This window comes from Abramis brama (assembly GCF_963993115.1).
Source record: "Abramis brama genome assembly, chromosome: 4".
Taxonomy (NCBI): domain Eukaryota; kingdom Metazoa; phylum Chordata; class Actinopteri; order Cypriniformes; family Leuciscidae; genus Abramis; species Abramis brama.
The window spans coordinates 37,066,745-37,089,198 of record NC_139966.1 but is presented as its reverse complement, the minus strand read 5'-3'; the positions used below and the strand labels follow the sequence as shown (position 1 = coordinate 37,089,198).

The 22,454-nt window shown below is 37.1% G+C and overlaps 2 protein-coding genes across 2 annotated transcripts in view; one reads left to right on the top strand and one right to left on the bottom strand.

Annotated features, from left to right (window-relative positions):
* LOC311081015 (copine-8) overlaps positions 1-22,454 on the top strand; it is a 138,321-nt gene that overhangs the window by 20,785 nt on the left and 95,082 nt on the right. The window lies entirely within an intron of this gene.
* LOC311081016 (sterile alpha motif domain-containing protein 3-like) lies at positions 7,395-17,368 on the bottom strand. Its single transcript, XM_084111355.1, has 5 exons — positions 17,317-17,368; positions 11,837-12,888; positions 11,592-11,747; positions 9,260-9,352; positions 7,395-8,579 (listed from the first exon to the last, which is right to left on the bottom strand). The coding sequence occupies exons 2-5, from the start codon at positions 12,863-12,865 to the stop codon at positions 8,289-8,291; spliced, it is 1,569 nt and encodes a 522-aa protein (XP_083967481.1). The 5' UTR covers positions 12,866-12,888; positions 17,317-17,368; the 3' UTR covers positions 7,395-8,288.

Sequence of the window (22,454 nt, the reverse complement as noted above, 5' to 3'; positions counted from 1 at the left end):
CTTGTTTATACTTTCGCCTGGCTCCGCAGCACGAATCTCCGCAGACTGCGTGCGCACCTCTCCAAACGGACGAGGCGTTTATACTTGACGCGCTCGCCGTTGTACTGTTCTTTGAATCGATAGGGGGCGACTCGAGTAATTGTCCTCTAAACCATCAGGAATCAGCGGTGAGAAGAAGAAAGCTATACACACGTGACATGTTTATTTTAGTACACCACAACCAATACCACACTACAAAAAGAATCGTGTAAAACCCAGTAAACCCTGAGATTATTACTCGTGACAATAAAACTAAATATATGGATATGAGAATGTGTATACAATATAACTAAATTAACGATCTCTTACATATTTTCTTATTTCACTAAACATTTCATTAAGTTTCGTGAACATTTTTATTAAACATGGACTTTTATGTTCATTAAAAATACTTTTTATGCTATTGTATGCTAATTTTTTAAAATGTAAGCAGCTAATTTAGACATGCAAACTGGGTGCCGGTGTGGTGAGAAGTTCGAGCTCGGCCAGATTTGGCTCGAAGTCGTTCATCTTCGGATGTGGAGCCGCACGCGCTGTTACAAAAAAAGCCGTGCACACCACCAAGCGAAATGGGGTCTTGCGCACCCAACCGCACCACCTTGCGACTTTTTATCTCACAATTGGACTTTATAATTTGCAATTGCAAGTTTATATCTCATAATTCTGAGAAAAGATGTCAGAATTGCGTGATATAAAGTCGCAATTGAGTGTTATTAAGTCAGAATTGCGAGTTAAAAAGCCAGCAATTGTGAGTTTATATCTCACAATTCTGACATCTTTTCTCAGAATTATGAGATAGAAACTTGCAATTGCAAGTTATAAAGTCCAATTCTAAGGAAAAAAAGACTGACTTTTTTCCTCAGAATTGCGAGTTTATATCTCACAATTCTGACATTTATAACACGCAATTGCGACTTTATTTCATGCAATTTTGACTTTATATCTCCCAATTGCATGTTATAAATTCAGAATTGCAAGATATAAACACAATTCTGAGAAAAAAAAGTCAGATTGCGAGTTTATTTCTTATTACCGACTTTATATCAGGCAATTCTGACTATAACACACAATTGCGACTTTATATTACGCAATTCTGAATAATTCTGATTAAAAAGTCAGAATTTTGAGACGTAAACTCGCAATTGTGAGAAACAAAAACAGAACTGTGAGATAAAAAGTCGCAATTAACTTTTTTATTTTTTATTCTGTGGCGGAAACAAGCTTCCATAGTAAACTGAATCATACTTGTCGCGCAATTTTCTGTGACTTCTCTTATAAAACCACACTTTTTTTCAGTGCAAACTTTAAAAATAGATCAATCCAAAACGAATGTTTAAGAGCAAACGTTGAAGATTAGTCGATGGGCTGTCGATTTGTTAAATGATAAGCTATTTCCTCGCAAAAGTGGTTTATTCATCGTAGTGAAGCCTCTCCTCCATTGACATCCATTAAAAAAAAAAAAAAACTTTTTTAGGGCAACTAGCTGCACCAATCAGAATTGCAAACATAATGATTTCTTCCAAACAGCTTTCACAAACACTCCTTCTGTTCTTTACGTCCCATTCACTATCTTCCATTGGTCATAAAAATCATTAGCCCCGCCCCTAAACTCACACCATAGGTTGACCCAAAATATGGCTGGGGCAAGTTATTCCTAAGTTCATAAGATCATTCATAAGTTATATATCAAATGCAGTACATACGCTGACGGTATGATTGTCTGCATGGTTTTTAGCATGACCAATCAGAAGCCAGAACTGGGACTCATTATAAGTACATTATTAAGAGTCATGTAAAACAGCAACCAAATGTCTTCTGTAGCTTAATTAAAGCAAATCAGAGATAAATATAAGTTAATTTGAAAATGAATCTGCTCTCAAAAGAAATAGATTGAACTAATTGATTTGTTTTAAACCGCCATTTATGTTAATCTGCATTTATTATATTTATAATATGTTCTAATTATCTGTGTAATATTTCCTCATTTGACTTTTTGGTTTTGCTACATCTAGCAGGCTATGCGCATTCATCATTTATCATTCATTCACATTAAACATTTTTTAAATAGATATTAGGGTGCTGTTCATTTTACTAAGCACTTTATTTAAGACTGAGACAGAATATGAAATCATTATCTTCTGGGTGTGCCTTTGCCTAATTCCATTTTTAAATAAAATACATAACATTTGAGGTCTTTTTGTTGCTTTGGAAAATAATAATTTTTAAAGAGCCTCGTTTTGTCTCTTTAGTTTATAGTGCCGTTAACCCTATAGGTTCTCAGCCAAGGGAAACATTAATCAAAACATAACTATTATCAATCATAGCCGAATTATTTACACTAGTATCCGCTCAATGCATCTTATTATTATAAATATTTCATTAAACATTTTGTGTCGTAATTGATTTCCTAGTGATATTTGAAATGCAGCATATTATTGTAACAAATTAGAGATTTTGTGCAGTTACTGAATTCTTGTGTGTGTGTGTGTGTATTGTGTTGGTCTCTTGGTGTAGTCCACAAAAGAGAGCACGAATGCAAACAGGTTCCAGGCTCTCACAGCCCCTGTCAGATGAAATTAGGGCAGGTTTCTTGAAAAAGGCACTGAGAATATTCAAGCAATAACACTGCAGATGGTCACCCGTGTGTGTGTGTGTGTATGTGTGTGTGTACCACCTGTACCACACTAATCATGAAATATCTGAGCACTTGTCATGTTTACCAGGCCACCGAGCTCTGAATATCTTCTCAAAGCATAATGCGAACTAAACAGTTCAAATGTTGTGTCTGGATTTGCATATTCTGCAACTCATCCCTGGAAGCTTTTCCGCGTTTGTGACATTTTTCGAAGTCTTACATCAATATTTGAGGAGTCTTTCCCATTGGAGGCACTCGAGTCAGGTGGCGAACTGCTGGAGTGAAGTGCTTGTGTTGTGAGTGTGAAGGCACCTCTCTCTCTCTCTCTCTCTCTCTCAGCGCTTTGAATCTAGTTCAGTGAGATGCCGTATTCTCCGAGGAGCCGTTATCCAGGTCACTACAGGAAAAGCCAAAGCCAAAAAGAATGGCCTGGGATTTCACAGAGGTCTGAGGACAACCCAGCGGATAGAGGGAGAGAGACGTAGAGACGAGGAGCAGAAAGAGATGTTCACTGCCTTATTTGTTTTGCTGTGTCTCAGACCCTGGGTCACGTCTTTGTGACTCTCTTTCCATCCTCCCTGTGAGCTGTCCTGAGACAAATTACCTTTACACCTCCCTCACTGTGTCAGATCCTCTTCTCTTCCTGTCATTTCCTCACCTTCTTTCTTCTTCTTTTTTTTTCACCTTTCCCAGGCCTCTCTTTTTCATCGCTCCTCACCTTTTTGTCTATTCGTCTGGTCTATTCTCTACCTTACTCCCCAATTCTCATTCTCTCCTCTCATCCTGTTTTCTACTTTTCTCTCATTCATTCTCTCCTCTCCTCTCCTCTCTTCCATATTATACATAAATATATATATATATATAAAAAAAAAGTACAGAGAGTAGTTTAAAGGGAAAAGAGGGTTCAGCCCTTGTCCCTCATATGATGGGAAGAAGACACATACTGCGCTGCCAGGTGAATACATTCTTCTTTCTCTCCCAAAATATAAGACAGTTTGTTTATGAGGCTCGCTTGATGGAATTGAGGTAAAATCTGTGCTATTTGTGTGAAATAAGTGTCTCTGATGTTTTTTATACTTGCTGCACTCGGTGAGGAAGTGCAGCTCGTCCTCTACGACTCCATCAGAGCAGTGTGAACACAGTCTGAGCTCTCTGGCTCTCCAGCTCCGCTTGTGTCGGCCCGTCTCCACACACATATTGTGGTCACTAATGCGATACCTTGCCATGAGCTTTCTCTGACCATAATTACTAATATTGGTCAGGTGATCATCTATCATCCATTTCCTCTCCTCTTCCGTCCTCTATATCTCTTTTCCTCTCCTCTACATCTCTCCTCTCTTCTCTACATCTCTCCTCTCCTCTGCATATCCTCTCCTCTCTTCTCCAACTTTTGGCTGCAGCAGCTGACACCTGTAGAACAGAAAAAACGATGATAAATTGGTTAAGGCTTTTTCGTGTAATTAGTTGCTGTATGACTAACTGTTTCTGTAGGAGTCGTCTAGCTACTCTCTTCTCACACAGATCCAATTTATTTCTCAGCCTTGACCTGACGTCAGCTAGGTGAGGTCCCCAGGGGCCGTCAGAGCCCAGCATGTCACCAAGGCAACGCTGTCATCGGGCCAATCAAAAGCGCAGGTTCGCTGCTCTTGTTAAAATGATGTAAGATATCTAATCGGAACACAGAGAAATGAAAAAGAGAAGTGAGATCTCTGTATATTCCTGTTTGAGATCTCTATACATGTCACTCAGAGAGATCGAGCAGGTGTCAGTCAAGGCAGCAGTTAGTTGTCAGGGTAACTGCCTCCAGCATCACTGGGGTCCCAGTGCGATTTGTGACTGCGCTGAAGACCTGATATGCTCCGTATCTGTCTGTCTCTCTCGCTTTATCATCCCTACATTTTTTTTCTGAACAGCATTTAAATGAGGCCATTAATTAGATTACTTTTTGTGCTATTCAGTAGTTGCCTGAAATCTACATTTTCACCCTGATTTTCAGGCCTTTTCTTGAGTCTTGCTTTTTTACTATGTCCTTATCATTGTAATTGCATTGTACAACAAAAAAATGTTTAGTGTAGATCTATATTTTGGATAGATATTTGTACATTTTTGAAGTTTTGCAGAACTACAGAATAGCAGAAGACCAAAAAAACTACAATAATCAAGGAAATCTTTGGTTATTTCTTAGCACTATACTGTATGTACTTGATACAAATCCTTAACAGTGGTTGTAATGAGGAGAATGTTCAGGTAAAATGCATAATATTTTTTGTAATTGTCTAACTATTTTAATTAACATTTTATTATTGATAGATATTCATAATTGGTATGTCAGACTAGACACAAGTTGTCCCCCCTCCAGTTAGCAGAACTTATCATCATTAATGGCATGTAGGCTGAAATACATTCTGTGAATTTGAAGCCAGTTTTGTGGCTATTAATGTCTTTAGGTAGACAGCTGTCTAATGAAGCTTAGATGCAGCCTTCAAAATTACAAACATGTTGATTAACAAAAGGTTGCTTCAGACATTTTTCGAATTTTGTTAGTAAAAAAAGTAATAGCAGAGCTTGTGTGTAAGCCAGTATTCTTCTGGCCATAACATTAGCAAGGAATTTTCTCACTCAAACCACTGACAGCTGCTGCTTCTGTTTGCTTCTAGAGGGAAAAGCTGCTCATAATTGCTGGTATAGGACCAGTATTCTCCATAATAATAGCAAATTGGCAAAACATATTTATATTTATCAAAGTACCATACTAGGATCACACTACTCTTGGTATGGGTGTTTTTAAGAAAACATGGAGTTCCTTCTCAGTTCCTTCTCCTCCTGTCGTAGAGATATGAAATAGAGTTACATGAAAATACTAATACATTTATATGCAATGCATGATTTCCTGTAAAGTTACAGTTAATTACCGGCTGCACCACAGACATTAAATAACATAAATGTACTAACTCATACTGTAATCTTTGATGGCTATTCCTGAACTGCTCAAACTGAACGTAAGGGTGTGTTCACACTTGGAATGTTTGGTTCGATTATAACGAACCCTGGTGCGATTGCTCTGTTAATGCGGTTCATAAGTGTGAACGCTGCCATCCGAACCATGTGGACCTCCACCATAAGTGGACCGAGATTGCTGAAAAGATGAGTCTCGGTTCGCTTCCAAACTTAAGGTCCTTGCAAATTGAGTCCGAAATTATCGCACGGTGAAAAATAAATACGACCTCACTTTATGTCAATCACGTTTACACACTGCCTCCGAAACTTTCATCCATCAGAAAAAAAATTGCATCGGGTTCGATTTTCTGCATTTTTCGCATCCATAGCAAGCATTTTGAGAGGTGTTTTGACAATTCAGTAAAATGCCACTGTGAACACTAAGCGGACCAGGACTAAATGTTGTTGGGTTTTTTTTTTAGCAGAGCAGATGAACAAAGTGAACAAAACTACAATTGTGAGTTGTAAGTTGCTTTATCTTCCAACCTTGAACACAACCGTTTTCTATAACTAGGAGTTGTGCACCATATGAGGTCAGGGATAATGGTACTGTGATGGAAATAAAGACGATCACAGTTCAGCTATAGTGCTAGAAAGGCATGTATTGAAGTTGCAAAAATACTCATGAGAACATACAAAACTTGCCTGAGCTTAAAATGCTCATCTACACTCAGGATATATGATGGATATGTGATGAACCTGGTGCAAGTTTCAGGCCGTGTTGGAATGCTGGATCGTCTTCTCAGTGAAAACAATGATATTAGGGGCCCTATCAAACAGAATGCTTACTGCGCTACTTTTCCATTTTTTTTCTATTTAAACATGCACTAGACAGCAAGTTTGACCATTTCACTTTTGACTTTTTTCTGTCCTTCACACAACGTGATTTAGCATCCTTGGTTGGTCCTGGAACCACATTCCTATAAAATATCATAGGTCACCTAACCCTAACCTATCCTTGAAATCAGAGGGAAAAAGATTGCTTGGATATTGTTCAAACTCCAACTCCAGACCTAATCATAACCATTTTAATCAAATTATTTTGATTTAAATGAAGATGTGAGGCTTATTTCAGCTGAAATGGTATAAAATATTTAAATTCTCAGTATTTACCTTGATTTCTGGGTGTTTTTTTTTCTATATTCGTTATCATATCTGTGTATTTATTTAATTAATTTGGGGGTGTTTTTTTTTTTTTTAACATCCTGTGTGGGTTGATGATTAGCATGTTTATTTTCTTATTAAGTTTGTATAATTAATTACAAATAATTACAGGATGATTGCTTCCAGGTAGAGCTGGTTAATCAAAGAATTCAGTCTGGTAAAAAGCAATCAAGAAATCGGTGCCCAGCGTTGTTCTTTTCACCAAGTTTCTAGTCGTTTTACACTGAGAAAAACAATAAGTAGAATTTACTCAATTTTTATAAGGCAAGTTTTTGCACGAATTTTTTTCAAGTAAATTTCACAATGATGGAAATTAAGTAAATCTACTTAACTAAGCCGAGTAAAATTCACAAAGTGAATAAGTACAAATAACTTGGCCTGTTAAATTATATTGAGTAATTTTTACTTACAAATCTGATGTAATTAATATAATTAAGTAAAACCACTTGATATTTTAAATAAATTTTACTTGTTTTATGCAGTGCTGGAAATTATTTTAAATTAAATGTTACTTGTATAATCTGACAAAATAATACTGTGACAATGTGCTGTTAAGATTAATTTATTAAGCAATAAGCATACTGAAACATTTCAGTGATACATTAAATGCAAAATACAATTAGCAGGTTTTTCCTCAAGGGTACAGTTCTGCAGTCACAAAATGAGTGAGTCAACAAAGCAGATAAATGCCTATGAACATCCACTGTACAAAAACATGCAAATTAAGTCCATTTTAAATTTCAGTATCAAAACATGACATTAACAAACTGCTGTCACAAATTAAACCTGCTAACCAAGCCTTATCCTTAAAAAGGAAACTCATAAAAGTCCTTACCCACTACATTTAGAAAGCCGTTTAAGATAATAAAAAACCTGAAATACAAATCCTGCAATTTGTAAATGTAAAAATTTTTGTACAAAACAGTTTTCTCAAATGATGGCAACCATTATCAACTCGGTTGCATGCACATCTGTTATGTTAAAAACAAATACAAATATAAATGTAAAGGTTGCACACAAAGAACATTTTGGAGCAAGAGTCAACAAGGCAGATAAATGCCTATTAACATCCACAGTACAAAAACATGTAAATTAAATCGAGATCAATCTAAATTTCAGTATCAAAACATGACATTAATAAACTGCTGTCACAAATTGCTAACCAAGCCCCTACCCTTAAAAAGAAAACTCATAAAGTCCTTACCCAATACATTTAGAAAGCCGTTTAAGCTAATAAAAAAACTGAAATACAAATCCTGCAATTTGTAAATGTAAAAACATTTGTACAAAACAGTTTTCTCAAATGATGGCAACCATTGTCATCTCAGTTGAATGCACATCTGTTATGTAAACAACAAATACAAATATAAATGTAAAGGCAGCACACAATGAACATTATGGATCAAGAGTCAAAAAGGCAGATAAATGCCATATGAACATCCAGGGAAACATTTCAAGCAAGCAGCTTGTTTTTCAAAGATCGCACTTTCGGAGAGAGCTTCAGACCATCAAGATCCAGAAACAGCTTCTGGAAAACCTCAAATGTGTACTTTAGCTTGGAGGGATATTGAAGATTTAAGGCATAAATCAGTCCCATCAGAAGAGCACAAGCTTTCACAGTATTTCCACATTTAGTTAGGACATTTCTTCCTTCAAGCACAATGGACACCACTGGCTCTCCGTCTCCATTTCCATGGACAAGAATCTTCAGGACATCTTCCGCGAAGTTTTCTTGATTGCCATCCTTAAGCAATCCAGGAGGATGAGGGGAAAAGCACATTTAAAAGGTTAATACCCTCATAAGCTGTAATGTTGTATAAACATTAAAGAAAAAATGTCCTTCTTTGCACATGACAGGCTGGAGCAGCCTACCAGGCTTTGCAGTCTTGTGTCACCAATATGAGAATGACTGGTCTTCAGTGATTGGGAAATTAGTCATTTTTACTTAAGTTCCAAATTTATATTTTTGGATGAAATATTTGATGGCTTATTTACCCAAACTTGTATTGTTTGAACATCCGAACCAATAAACATCCCAATATCCAGTGTGTTGTGTGGAGTCAGCATCTACCCCTCACAAGGATCACTGAGTTTCTTGGGCCGGTTGCCTTGATGACTGTTGCCAGGGGTGACACTGACCACATGCAACACACACTTGAGGAGAATGGTTTAAATTTATTAATTCATTTACTCAACCTCATTTCATTCCAAACCTATAAGACCTTTTCTCATCTTCAAAACACAAATGAAGATAATTTTGATGAAAGCCGAGCTAAAAATCTGAACTAAAATTTTAACAGTAAATATTTACTCTTTTCATTTTTGGGTGTACTATCTTCATAAATATTTTTCATTTCTAACACTTTGAATATCTTATGTGGCAGATTGGATAGAAATGATTAGCATAACATGTCTGGGACTTACACTGCAGTCTTTGAAAAGATTCTCCTCCACCTCACCCAGATATTCAATGAGACTGCGGATCACGGTATCTCGTTTTTTCTCAATGGTGTGGCCCTGTGAAGAGATTTATTTATAATAATCAATACTAAAGAATTGTCATTTGACAACCTTTTTTCAATTTTTAAGATTTCATAAAAGTAAACATTTTAAAAATGTTTGTTTGTTTGAAGGGTTTCAGTTAGTAAAATAGACAGAAAGACAGATGGAGGGACAGATAGAAGAGTGTGGAGGAATGGGTGTCATCGAGCAGCATTTGTAATTGATGACCACCACATTTTAGCAGCCATTACACAAATCAACATAACAGAATATTAACAGAGGTGTAAAGTCCAGGGATCAGAAAGTAAAAGTCCTGCCATGTTTATTCCACCCATGAACTCAGCCAGCTGATTTCACTAATTAGTTCTCTCTCCTGGCTGAAAAACTGTGCTAATAGGTTGGTTTTACGTGACGTCACGCTGCTGCAATGGAGAGCACGAAATTCAGTTGGAGGGCAGGAAGTGAAATAGCTGAGGATCTGCCGTCTGAAAAAGGCCAATGTTTTGTGTAGTTTACAGCTGCTCCAATCGTTCTAACCAAGAAAAGGGAAAGGGTTTTTATAGAGTACTGAAGATTGTCACTCATAAAGGTGAGAAATGTAAAAAGCTCACAGAACAACACCGTAAAAAGTGGATTTTTAACACAAGTTACGTCTGCGGTCGGGAGGAGCAGAGTCTGTTAAAGGGATAGTTCACACAAAAATGAAAATTCTGTCATCATTTACAAGTTCCAAACTTGTGTGAGTTTCTTTGTTCTGCTCAACACAAAGGAAGATGTTTGGAAGAATGTTTGTAACCAAACAGATCTCGGTCCCCATTGACTATAATAGACTATGGTAGTCAATGGGGACCGAGATCTGTTGATTCTGAGATCTGAGAGCAGCCGTAAACTACACAACACATTGGCATTTTTTCAGACGGCAGATCCTCAGCTATTTCACTTCCTGCCCTCCATCTGAATTCCGCGCTCTCGCGATACAGCAGCGTGACGTCACGTAAAACCAACCTATGGGAAGAGGTATATATGAAGAGTTCAGATGCAAAAGCCTTTAAATGCCATCTGAAATTTTCTTATAGAATGATCATTTTTATCAAGCTCGTATATTTAAATTCAATAATTTCACTTAAATGGAAATAAAGATTACCTATTAATTATCATTTAAGTGAAATTACTGAACTTAAATATACAAGCTTGATAAAAATTATCATTCTAGAAGAAAATTTCAAATGGCATTTAGAGGCTTTTGCATCTGAACTCTTCATATACACACAGCAGTCTCACCTCAATCCATTGACCGTTTTGCAGCATCCTCCCACCACCCCTTCTCCACACTTCTAGTCCTAAACACTTACATACGGGGGGAGTACTCTGGGTTCGGTCCGAACTCGGAGCCCTCCCACCGGACAGCACGCCAAATACGCATTAAACTTTACCCCCCCAAATTGTATGTAAGTGTGAACTCGTGAATTAAACACAATATGCTCCCACCAGTCCTGAGATCTCTCACACACAATAACTGAAGCATATGTGCAATGATGACACTTTTCATCCTCCTTTGCCTCAAAATCATGGTGATGTTTGGCAAACTTCTCATACATCGCAGAGCTAGGATCAAGCATATTTCGCGTCCGCCCATCTGTGCAAGAGAATTTAACCCTTTAAGCATGCGCGATGTTTCAGATAGTATGGCAAGTGTAAACACATGAATCGGATATAAGAATGTGTAAACGGACGGTCAAAAAAAAAAAAAAAAACTCTGATAAAGGTACAATACGGACACTCCGCAACAGTTTACTCAATAGACGTATTCTCCATGTTTACTTCCTGCCCTCCATCTGAAATCGCCCTGCCTTCGTGCACGTGACTGAAACCCAGCTATTAGCAAATCCAGGTGATTGGAACAAATTACCAGCCCGTTCTCATCCCAAGGCGTCATAATACTGACGCTGTTGACATTTCGTCTGCATCAAACGCACATGGCACCCTTTATCGTCAATATGAGACGCAGATAGAAATGAGCCAGGAGGCGCCTCCTAGCGGTCTAACCCTAAACCTACCCCAGAACTAAACCTACCCATATCCTGTGCGTGTCATATTGACGCTAAAGGGTGCCATGTGCGTTCGATGTAGACGAAATGTCACAAGGGTCAGTATGTGACGTCCAAGGATGAGAATGCGTTGAAATTACTGAGGACTTTTACTTTCTGACCCTGGACTTTACACCTCTGTTCATACAGCTACTTTTTTTGCATACCTGAAGCAATGCACTGAGCCGTGGCTGTATCTTGACTCCTGCAACACCTCCCTTAGCTTTCAAAAGCTCCAAGATTTTTGGTGTGTAGCCATCTAGTTTGTACATAAAGGTTTGCTCCAGGGGTACAGCAGTAATTCTTCGGAATTCCTCCTTAATCTGTAAAGAGTTAAATAATTCATACAGAAAAAAATCCTTATATGGATATCAAACAATCAAAATATAACACCTACAATAATGTAACTTACCTGTGCTTCTGTGAATAAAGCAGGCCATCTCTCCTGGCAATCTTTAATTGGTGGGCTGAGATTGACAAATTCATGTCGTCTGTATGAGAATGTTTTAGACATTTTCTCTGCAATGACTCTCTGATTGTCTTTCTTTTTGATTTCCTCCAGCAAAGTTTGACGTTCATTTTCTAGACTCTCAAGGGATTCCCCGTTAGGGTGTGGTGGAAGATAATTCAGTTCAGCTTTTTTTGGTTTTTTGACATTCTTGCTAGGAACTCTTTCATTTGGATGCTTCGTTTTCAAGGTGTTAACTGCAAGCTCTGGGTAGGCTAGCTCTCGGTTTCTTAACTTAGAACGATAGTTGCCCATTTTGTATTTCAGACTCTGTTGCCAGCCGTACATCCCTGAAAAACATCCAGGTTCCTTCAGGCATGGATTCTTTTCTATCAAAGCCTCTATGACTGACTGTATCTGGAGATTTGTGGGATATGCAGTGTATTTAAATATGGATTCAGCAAGCTTCTGCAGGATGTCAGATTTCACACTATGATTTTGAAGGAGAGTACCATCTTCAAAATATGTTTGATTTCCAGTTTGTAGAACTCTTTCAATATCAAAGGAAAACTCTGGAACTTCAAATTTTTCTGGCCACTTTTCCGTGCGACCCTCAGATGGTGCCAATCGCAATGTCTCTCTAGAACTGGTTGAGGCTTGGTCATCTGTAGAATGCTGATCCAAATCTCTTGGAGTTAAGATGTCAGAGTCACAAACCGGTGTCAGTGTCAAAATTACTGATGGCTCTTCTACTTTTCGAACGATTTTGATTGAGCCCTTGTTCATAATGTCATCAGTAGAGGTCAGAGTAAAAAACTGACCAAAATCAGTGTCCATGTACATGAGACTGAAATGTCCATCCAATTGAAAAGTCTCTTTTACAATTGTCAGAAGATCATCGACTGTGTTTGGAATCCCATTTGGAAGGAACAATTTCCGTACGTCATGGTCCTGTAGAATTACTCGTAGTACAGCTGGGCTAGGTGAGGACATTGTTGGTTTTTCACAATCTCAACCTAAAAGGAAAAACAAAGTAAAGAAATGGATTTAGCTGCTTAATTTTAATTTCATAACTGCTACCACAGTCTCTCTTACTTTCTCTTGCATATATTTTACACGACATGCACCTGCACACACACACACTTCATTACATTAATACAATCTTTTCATCATCATCATCATTAACAAAATACTACACAATAGGGTTGGGCGGCATTACGGTAATATCGGATACCGCGGGATCTTAAAATAGCACCGTTATCAGTTTCAATACCGTCATAACCGGCACTTATATAGCCTATAATATATATAATTTATTTATTGCCTAAAAAATGCTTATGTGTGGTTGCAGTTTGGCAATATTTCTGGTTCCAACCGAATGAGAAGGGAGAGGCGGTAAATACTGACGAGGCAATTTGTAAATTAAATTTGTAAAAAGGTGACCAAGAGAGATGTAAACACCTCTAACCTAATGTCGCATCTCCGAAACAACTGCTGCCAGGATGCATTTTGTTCTAGAGTTCATTAAATAAGCGCATTAATTTTCGTATTTGTTAAAATATTATAATGTTATTTTTTCCATCTTTGTTGATTATGAAAAGTGAACTGCACAAATAAGATAGGATGCATCGGGAGTCAGACGATTTGACTACTTCAATAAATTTCGTTTTGTAAAAGGTCTCTTTAAAACGAATTTTGTTTTGTATAAATTGTATCTTAATTTAATAAATTTTTCATCAATCAATTGCCTGGATTTAATATAATCATGACATGATGGGCGCTGGCATGCCGCGGTCACTTGCATTGAAATCTCATAAATTAACCGAAACTCGGAGATGGCGATCGTCAATTTCTTTAAACAAAACAATTCAAAACGAAAAGAAATATACGGTAGCCTACTCTGATTAATCCATGATGTGCATTTCTCTCTATAGCGTTCACAGAAGATGGCTATCGTCAATTTCTTTAAACGAAACAATTCAAAACGAAAAGAAAAAGGCCACTCTGATTATTTAATCCATGATGTGCATTTCACTCTAGGCACGTTCATACGGAGATGCGATCATCAATTTCATTAAACGAAACCATACAAAACGAAAAGAAATAAACTAGCCTACTCTCTGTAATCCATGATGTGCATTTCTCTCTATTGTTCACTATGGAGATGGCGATCGTCAATTTCTTTAAATGAAACATTTCAAAACGAATAGAAATATAGTCTTAAATAATCAATAATGTGCATTTCTCTCTATAGGCGCGTTCACTACAGAGATGGCGATCGTCAACTTCCATCTTTGCAGAAAAGTTTTATTAATAAAAATCAATGGACACGCGTCACCGGATTACAAAGGCACTTCTTGCTTGTTGCACGCACACAGATATGTTGAATAATGGTGGGCTCGGGCTCATAATAACAGTTAATGCCGTCGGCCGGACTCAGACACAACGTGCACGGCTTGAATTTTTTTTTTTGCCCAATCTGGCATTCAGTTTCTGAACGGTGTAGGCACAAGCCAACAGTTTGGTGATGCCGTCTGAGCCCATTATGTCATATTTTTTAATTAGTCACGGTAATACCGTATACCCCGGTAAAATAGGGAGGAGGTTTGACGGTATCAAAATTCGAATACCGCCCAAGCCTACTACACAAGCACACTCTTATTGAGAAAAAAAAATATCATAGCAGTTTTGTATAATGAAAATGACTCGTAATAATGTAATATAATTTTGGGTACATAACCTTTTAATTAATGCAAATGTAGTGTTTTAGAGACACCATCGATTTTCCTCCCATGGTGTAAGCTGCCAGTGGATAAACGTCCGTTAGCTGGGCTTGTTGGAGGACTTTAATATTACGAGTGGGTTCTAACATAAAAACCCTGAGATGTTCATTGTACCAGGCACTTTGCAGCCTGACAACAAAAATTAGGTCATCTTGAACAACAACCATTTGAATAATTTCTGCGAAGTCAGGTAATCCTCCAGTTGAGCCAAATGCTAACATCATTCCAACAGTGTAGTCTGTACCCAAATACTCCACCTTATTTGTCACGTGTACTGCAGTGGCATTGGGCAATTGTTTTCTCACGGTTTCTTTTATTCCTTCATTTAGCAGTTCAAGTGGCACTTTGGACATTTTTGTCACAGAAATGGCAGGCCTTGCATGATCAGAGTCATACAAATGGAACGCAATCATTGTTTGATGCTTTCTTGCCAGAGACATCAAAACATTCCTGAAGCAACCAGTTTGCCGAAGAACCTTCTTAAAGAAGCGGTGTTTGGCCTCGAACCTCATAGTCCATAATGCCACCAGGGGGCCGAAGTCTTTAATAAGCTGAGGGTAGTGCTCAAGAAAGTGATGTTTGGGAAGCAGCCTCTTTTGGGGAAAAAGTTCAAGAAACCTATGTCGATGTTCAGATATCTTGCTGTCAAGAAAACCGATGCTTGCATCTGAAAAGACAGGTGATAGAGCAAGATCAACAACATCTTTTAGAGTCATTATCAACTGCCATGCCTTTTCATCCTCTGGTATTTTATCTCCAATCATTAGTGACAGCAACCTCAGTAAACACCAGTTTTCGTGGGCGTTGCCACCGATGCTGGTTTTACTTGTAGACACAAAGTTTGGTGCAACAACTTGAGGTGAGTTTGTTCTGTCGCTCCATTTGTATGGGAATGTTTTGATTCGATGGTTGAGCTCAGCAAGAGTGAAATACTTCTTCTTGATCAATACATCCAAACACAGCGCCAATTCAACTGGTACAATTCCCTCAAGCAAGTCATGAAGCACATCAGGAGGATAACCTGATATTACATGAAAGTGATTCAGTCTGTTGCTAATTGGACATTGGGCTTTCACCCCAAAGCAATGGGTTCCAGTCCTTAAAGCTGTCTGAACATGTGTTTCGTGTTCTTGTTTATTTCTTGGGGAAAATGCACCAGATCTGACCTCGAACTCTTGGAATTGGGAACGTGACCCCGTACAAAATCTGCAGATGTATGACCCGGTAAAGTTTTCAAGAAAACCTCCAACTGCATGAGCACCAAGATTGTCAGCAATCACACAGAACACTGTGCCCTTGATAAATCTCCCAAAAGAGGACACAAAAACACCATCTTGCTCCAAGCTCTTGAGATCAGTCAACAATGGTTCAAGTACACGAGAATATCCATATTTCTTTGCATCATTTGCTTTACAAAGCAAAGCCAGATAGATGGATGTCAATGAGGAGCGTGAGATACTTCGAATGTTTCCCAGCACCCAATAAACGGCAGTAACTTTGTGTTTTTTTCTAGATGTCCCGAGAGGATTACACACCTCAAAATCATCAATGTAGAGTATAATAGGGATTTTTACACCATCTCCAGAAAAAAAGATACTTTCTTTGAAATGTGAACCATCACAAAAGGATTCATAAGTACTTTTAGAGCTTTGTGTATTCCTAAGCGCCTCATCGTTCCTTTCTAAAATCTGTGACAACAATTGCAAAAGGGGAACATACTGGAATGTGCTGTTTTCATCTAGTATGTACTCTACAGGTTCAACAATAGAGAATTGCTCCTTCAGAAATCTCTCTCTTTTGTATGAGGTGTGGAAAGGTCCATCCACCCCAAGAGCTGCATTTAGCGGATTAAGGGAGGTAAGATTTTCCACCAAGTCTAAGACTACCGACTCATCAACATGGCAACAATTACTTTTTAAAGTCGTCTCAATAATCTGTTTGATAACTGGACTTGAAGCAGTTGATATTATAAATTGTAATTCATCTATTATTTCATCAATGCACTTATTAGAAACATTAAAAACACTTTCTAATTTAATAAAAAGACAACCCAACTTTTTGTTGATTATTTTGACAAAATCTAGTTCTTCCTCAACAGGTTCACAGAAATTACTATTATCAACAATCAATTCAGTATCTTCAGGTGTTTGACAAGTGTAATTTTGAAGGATTGATGGTTTGAAATGTTCAAGTGAGTGGGGAGTATGCTTCCTGCTTTTATGAGATGCAAAAGTTGAATATATATTTGTACTGTACTCACAATTATTGAAAACACAGGTCACTGTTTCATATTTTTTTAGATGACCTCGAATGTGCTCAAAGTATTGTTTTTCTGAATGGTTAGTAACTGAATTACAAACCAGACACCTAAACGATAAGGCCTGTGTAGAGTCCAATGACTCTCTGTGATTTTTGGACAAATGAGAGTGAAGTGCACTCCAGGTCCTTAAGCAACAAGGACAATCTGAGTAAGGGCAAGGAATTGAGCGGTTTTGTGTGCTGTGCCAGTGCTTCAGTCTGTAATGTTTTAAAAGTTCAGATCTTTTCAATGTAGCAAAGTTACATGTTTTGCACAACCACCTCATGTGAAAATTAATGAAGATTTGATTGAAGAAAGTTCATTCTGAAATGCTTGAATCAATACAAAAAAAAACACTGTACCCCTGTGGACTTAAGGGAGTGTGTTCGGTCTCTCACTTTGTCCCTTTCAAATGGTTTACAGCAGCGGAAAAATACCCGAGAAATATCCTGCAATTAAGAAAAGAAAGAGAAAAATTACTTTTTAATTAAAGTTAATTAATTTGTATTAACATTATTAATTTCACTTATACCAAATCAAATTAAAAACATTAAAACATCCTGCATGACCTTATCTCATAGTCATTTCCTCACATTAAAGCTAACATGTACTAGGCTAACACACAGCATGCAGATATCATGGCTACGAATTAGGAATTTGGGAGTACATATTTTTCATTCGTTTTGATTTGTTTTTGTAACTTATTAAGGCACCTAATTATTGTCATTTAAAACGTCACGATTTAGTAAAAGCAGGGACCATTTAATAGATAGTATGCACGATTTAGCAAATGAATGAGGGAATGAATTATATTGTGCACGATGAGGGAACGAGAACATTCTCGCTTAGGCCTATTGTTAATTCGTGGCCAATATTTGTCACCTATAAAGAAAATTGCACACATAATAACAAATATTAAACAAAAAGATCATGATTTAAGTATCATATTCATGGTTTTTAGGTGTAATTACTGATAAATCGTGTAAAACGTAAAGTTTAAAACTGAGAAAAAAATATGGCTAACGTCTTACAAAGCTAACTCGTCATTAACCCTCTTGGGTCGACAAACGCGTCCGCGCGTTTTGCTCGATTTTTTTTTCACATAGGCCTACATAGCAGCAAAAACTTAAAATACTCATTTTTGGTCATGATGAAGATTACAGACGTGAGAAATATGAAAAAATAAACTGTTAAATGACTACTTTTCCCACATACAATCGAAATAAAACATTGTGCTTTTGTAAAAGGAAGGAAATAAAAAGGGTGCTGCCTCTCCATCTCCGTGAATTTTTTTTCTGGAGCACATCTCTAAACTTAAGAACACTAAACTTTTCAAATGTATAATGAAGTGATGACAAGACAATCGTTGAATTAATCAAAAAATCCGTAAAATAATGCAGTTTTTAACTGTTGCTTACCTGTCGAGAGCAGTCCGGTCGAGATGGTCGAGACTCGAGACCCGTTGAAGTGGAGATTCGAAATCCCTCAATCATCGCGTGTGTTCTTCTTGCCGCGCATGCGCAGATTCCTTTCTTCAAGGACTAAATTTTACTTGATTTTTTTAAATTTCCTTCAAGTACTTAATTAATGCATGTAAATATGCTAGAGAGTCAGAAGTCAATTTTACTTGTCTGTTGAATGTCTAATATTTACAAGTAAAAAATGAGTATATAATTAGGATTTACTTAATATACTGTAGTTTTCATTTTTACAAAATGATTCTTAGCAAAAGATACATGATTTTTCCTGTTTTATTTACTTTGACATAAAATCATTTTTTACAGTGTAGCTGTTATTTACAGTTAGACACAACTATATTTCCACTTCATAGCCCTCCGCCCCCAAGGCCTAAACCTTCCTCTCTGAGCTGTTATTTTCTGTGTTCATATCTTTAGAAAAGCTATTTCTTTGAAAATTGGTGTCATATTTACACATCCCACTTCCCTTGCCCCTCTCTGCTCTTGTTTTATTGCTCTACCTGCTCTACCTAATCATATAATCCTTTATCAGGCTTCCTTAGTTCCCCTGTCGCACCCCTCTCTTCCCTCCTGTAAAATGACACGGCAGGAAAGCGTAGCAGGTCCACTGTAGTGTGACTGTTCTTTAATTAAAAGCCCCTGCTTCTCTCTTGGTATTCATACAGCTGCGCCTCTGACGAATCCATTCCCTCGCCGCTCTCAGCGAGTGTGATTAAAGCACGATGGCCGTCCCAGATGACCAACACTAAATCCGACAAATTATATTTACATCAACATAAGCCCAAGGAAAGGATCGTCACGTCTGACTGAAACAAAACCGAAAACGAAAAAAATGTTCTTTGATCAGCATTTTTTGTTTTTCTTGAAACAATATTCCTTTCAAAGAAACTCTTAGTAGTCATGTTCCACACCTTAAGCTTACTGTAATTGCTAAACCAGATGGGAAATGAAAATAATGTTGTTTAAGACAGCTTAAGGCATCATTGTAAACTAAAACTAAGATGTTCACTAAGGAATTTACCGCTTTTATGGCAATCATGAACCATTGGTGTCTACACGTAATACGCATGTGGACGCCGTCAGCGTTTTCATAGGTTTGCGTTTTTGAAGTGTACGCAGAGATAACCTTTTTTCAAAAAATTGTAAGGCCTGCACCTTGGAACCTATATCAAAGTTTGCGTTCTCGAGCCACCAGGCACTGTTTTGTGCAAATTAGTGGCCAGAGCGGTGGGTTTTGTTAGAACGGTGTCGTGTTAGCGGCCCCTAAGTTAATAGCTAATTATCTTCGCAACGGAATTGAATCAATCAAAACTAACTTTAGCTGGACAATAACTTTATTCTAGAGCTGCTGTAAAGCCAAAACAATCTCTGTTACTGTAATTTCCTATTATCACTGTAAAGCTGCTTTGAAACCATCTATATTGTTAAAAGCGCTATATAAATGAAGGTGACTTGACTTAACTTTTTTTCTCAGAGGCCTTACTTCATACTCTGGCAATGCTCTTCTCATAATTAATATCTTAACTATAATTATTAAACTTAAACATATAATGGTAACACTTTACAATAAGGTTCAGTAACATTAGTTAATGTATTAACTAACATGAACTAACAATGAGCAATACATTTGTTACTGTATTTGTTAATCTTTGGTAATGTTAGTTAATAAAAATAAAGCTGTTCATTGTTTATGTTAGTTCACAGTGCATTAACTAATGTTAATAAAGTATTAATAAATGTTGAAATTAACATTCACAAAGATTAAAAAATGCTGTATAAGTGCAGTGCATTATTAGTTCATGTTAACTAATGTATTTAGCCTAACTAATGTTAACTAATGAACCTTATTGTAAAGTGTTACCCATATAATTATAAGTGACCCTGGACCACAAAACCAGTCACATGGGTCAATTTTTTGAAACTGAGATTTATACATCATCTGAAAGCTGTCTTAAATAAATAAACTTTCCATTGATGTATGATTTGTTAGGATAGGACAATATTTGGCTGAGATACAACTGTTTGAAAATCTGGAATCTGAGGGTGCAAAAAAATCAAAACATTGAGAAAATCGCCTTTAAAGTTGTCCGTTTATGTTCGCGATTGTGCTGCATTCACTCACAAAAATACATGTTTTATATATTTACGGTAGGAAATTTACTAAATATCTTCATGGAACATGATCTTTAATTAATATCCTAATGATTTTTGGCATAAAAGAAAAATCGATCATTTTGACCCATATAATGTATTGTTGGCTATTGCCACAAATATACCCGTGCAACATGTGACTGGTTTTGTGAACCAGGGTCACATATATACAAATGAAATAGATATATATCCACAAAGAAAAAATAACTATCAAAACTATTGCTGAAACTAACTACAACAAATTGATATGTAAATCAAATTAGAAAATATTATTTAAAAAAAAGGAAATTAAAATTGTCAGAGAACACTGGCAAATCCATTGAATTCAATGGGAATTGTGTTTTTTAAAGGACGTGGATGAACATTTTTCATGTGACAAAGGATGACAAATTTAGCACCAACATTTGACCAATGAGAATTTGTAAATGGAGTTGGGTCCTCAATGGCTGACACAACGATGCTGGATCCAGGAAGATGCTTTACTTAAAAGCACGTTCAACACATTGATTATTATTGAGATGAAGGTTTGATCAATGGAGTTCTATATGAAGATTTGAGAGGAATTATTCTGACATCCCATCAACTGACATCCCATCAATTTCTATTAATATATTTGTTGCTTCATTATTAAGTAGTGGTAGTTAGAGCTTTGACAGCAAGCCAAATCTGTTTTCTTTCATATTACTTAAAAGATTAATTATATAATTTTGTTGACAATGTGGATCTACCAATATCCAGGATATAGTGTATATGAAACCAATTCTTTGCATTACAAAAAGCATATTAAATACAGAGGCTGATATATCCCAGCAAGCAATAGCCGTTATTTCACCGTCTTGGTTAACTATAGACCCGATATAGTCTACTTCTAGCCAAAAAAACCTTGAATTTGTTTATGTCGTAAACTTGCTTCCATTTGCTTCCATTTGTTAACTTGCTTCCATCTTGTAAGCAAAGTAAACAGTGATTACAAGGTGTTTGGTTTCATTTCTTCACTCATTTCATTGCTTTGTTATCATATTGATGTCTAGTCTATCCTTGGGATATGGTTTAGACGTCTATTAAATTTTCACTGACAGCCCAAATTTTGCCTTGGTTTAGCCTAGACTTCAGGGCTGTGTTTGGACGGCTATTAGACGTCTTTTAAACGCAAAATTGCTTGCTGGGATATTTTTTGTTGTTTTAAAATGGACAATGTGGATATACCAATATCCAGGATAGTGTATATAAAACCAATTCTTTGCATAAAAAAGCATATTAAAATATATTTAACAGAAAATCAAAATTTTTGTATTTGCAGATACAGAGGCTGATATATGAATCTATAGCCAGTTGGTCAGAGGTCTGACACAGAAAAAATGAAGGCGAAGAAAGAATGATGTGTTTATTTCTGGCCTTTATGATGTACAGTGTTGGCTTGAACCCTCTGATCTTGCTGAAGACATACGGACTGCACAGTCTGAACACTTGGCGATTATTAAGGGAGACAGTCTGGATGTTTTCTGGGAGAGAGGGAGAGTGGGTGGGTGTGAACTGCCGGGAATGTCACGTTTTTCCTCTGTGCTTTTTTTTTGCACAGGGATTCCTAACATGTGACAAGTAACATCTCACCCGCACTTTCACTTCCAGCTTTTGATGTCTCTCACCCTGGCACCCCTCACTCTAGCTCCGAGGGGCTGCATCTGTCTGTATCCTGTCAGCAGATCAAATAGATGATGCTTGCACAGAGAGCTCTATTATCCTCCTACTCCCTCTTGCCCTGTTATTTACACTCTGACTGGAGTTCACGTTGCACTTTTGATGCCACCCGGGTTAGAAACCTTTTGCAGTGTCGCTCAATCTGTTGGCAGTTTATTTGGTTAAGACACGTA

What these genes read in the sequence shown, in the direction of transcription:
- LOC311081016 (XM_084111355.1), bottom strand. Translation starts at nt 12,865, where the DNA reads ATGTCCTCACCTAGCCCAGCTGTACTACGAGTAATTCTACAGGACCAT. An exon ending in GGCTCAGTGCATTGCTTCAG is followed by an intron (nt 9,353 to 11,591) that starts GTATGCAAAAAA and finishes ATCTCTTCACAG; the next exon opens with GGCCACACCATTGAGAAAAA. An exon ending in ATCTTTTCAAAGACTGCAGT is followed by an intron (nt 8,580 to 9,259) that starts GTAAGTCCCAGA and finishes GGATTGCTTAAG; the next exon opens with GATGGCAATCAAGAAAACTT.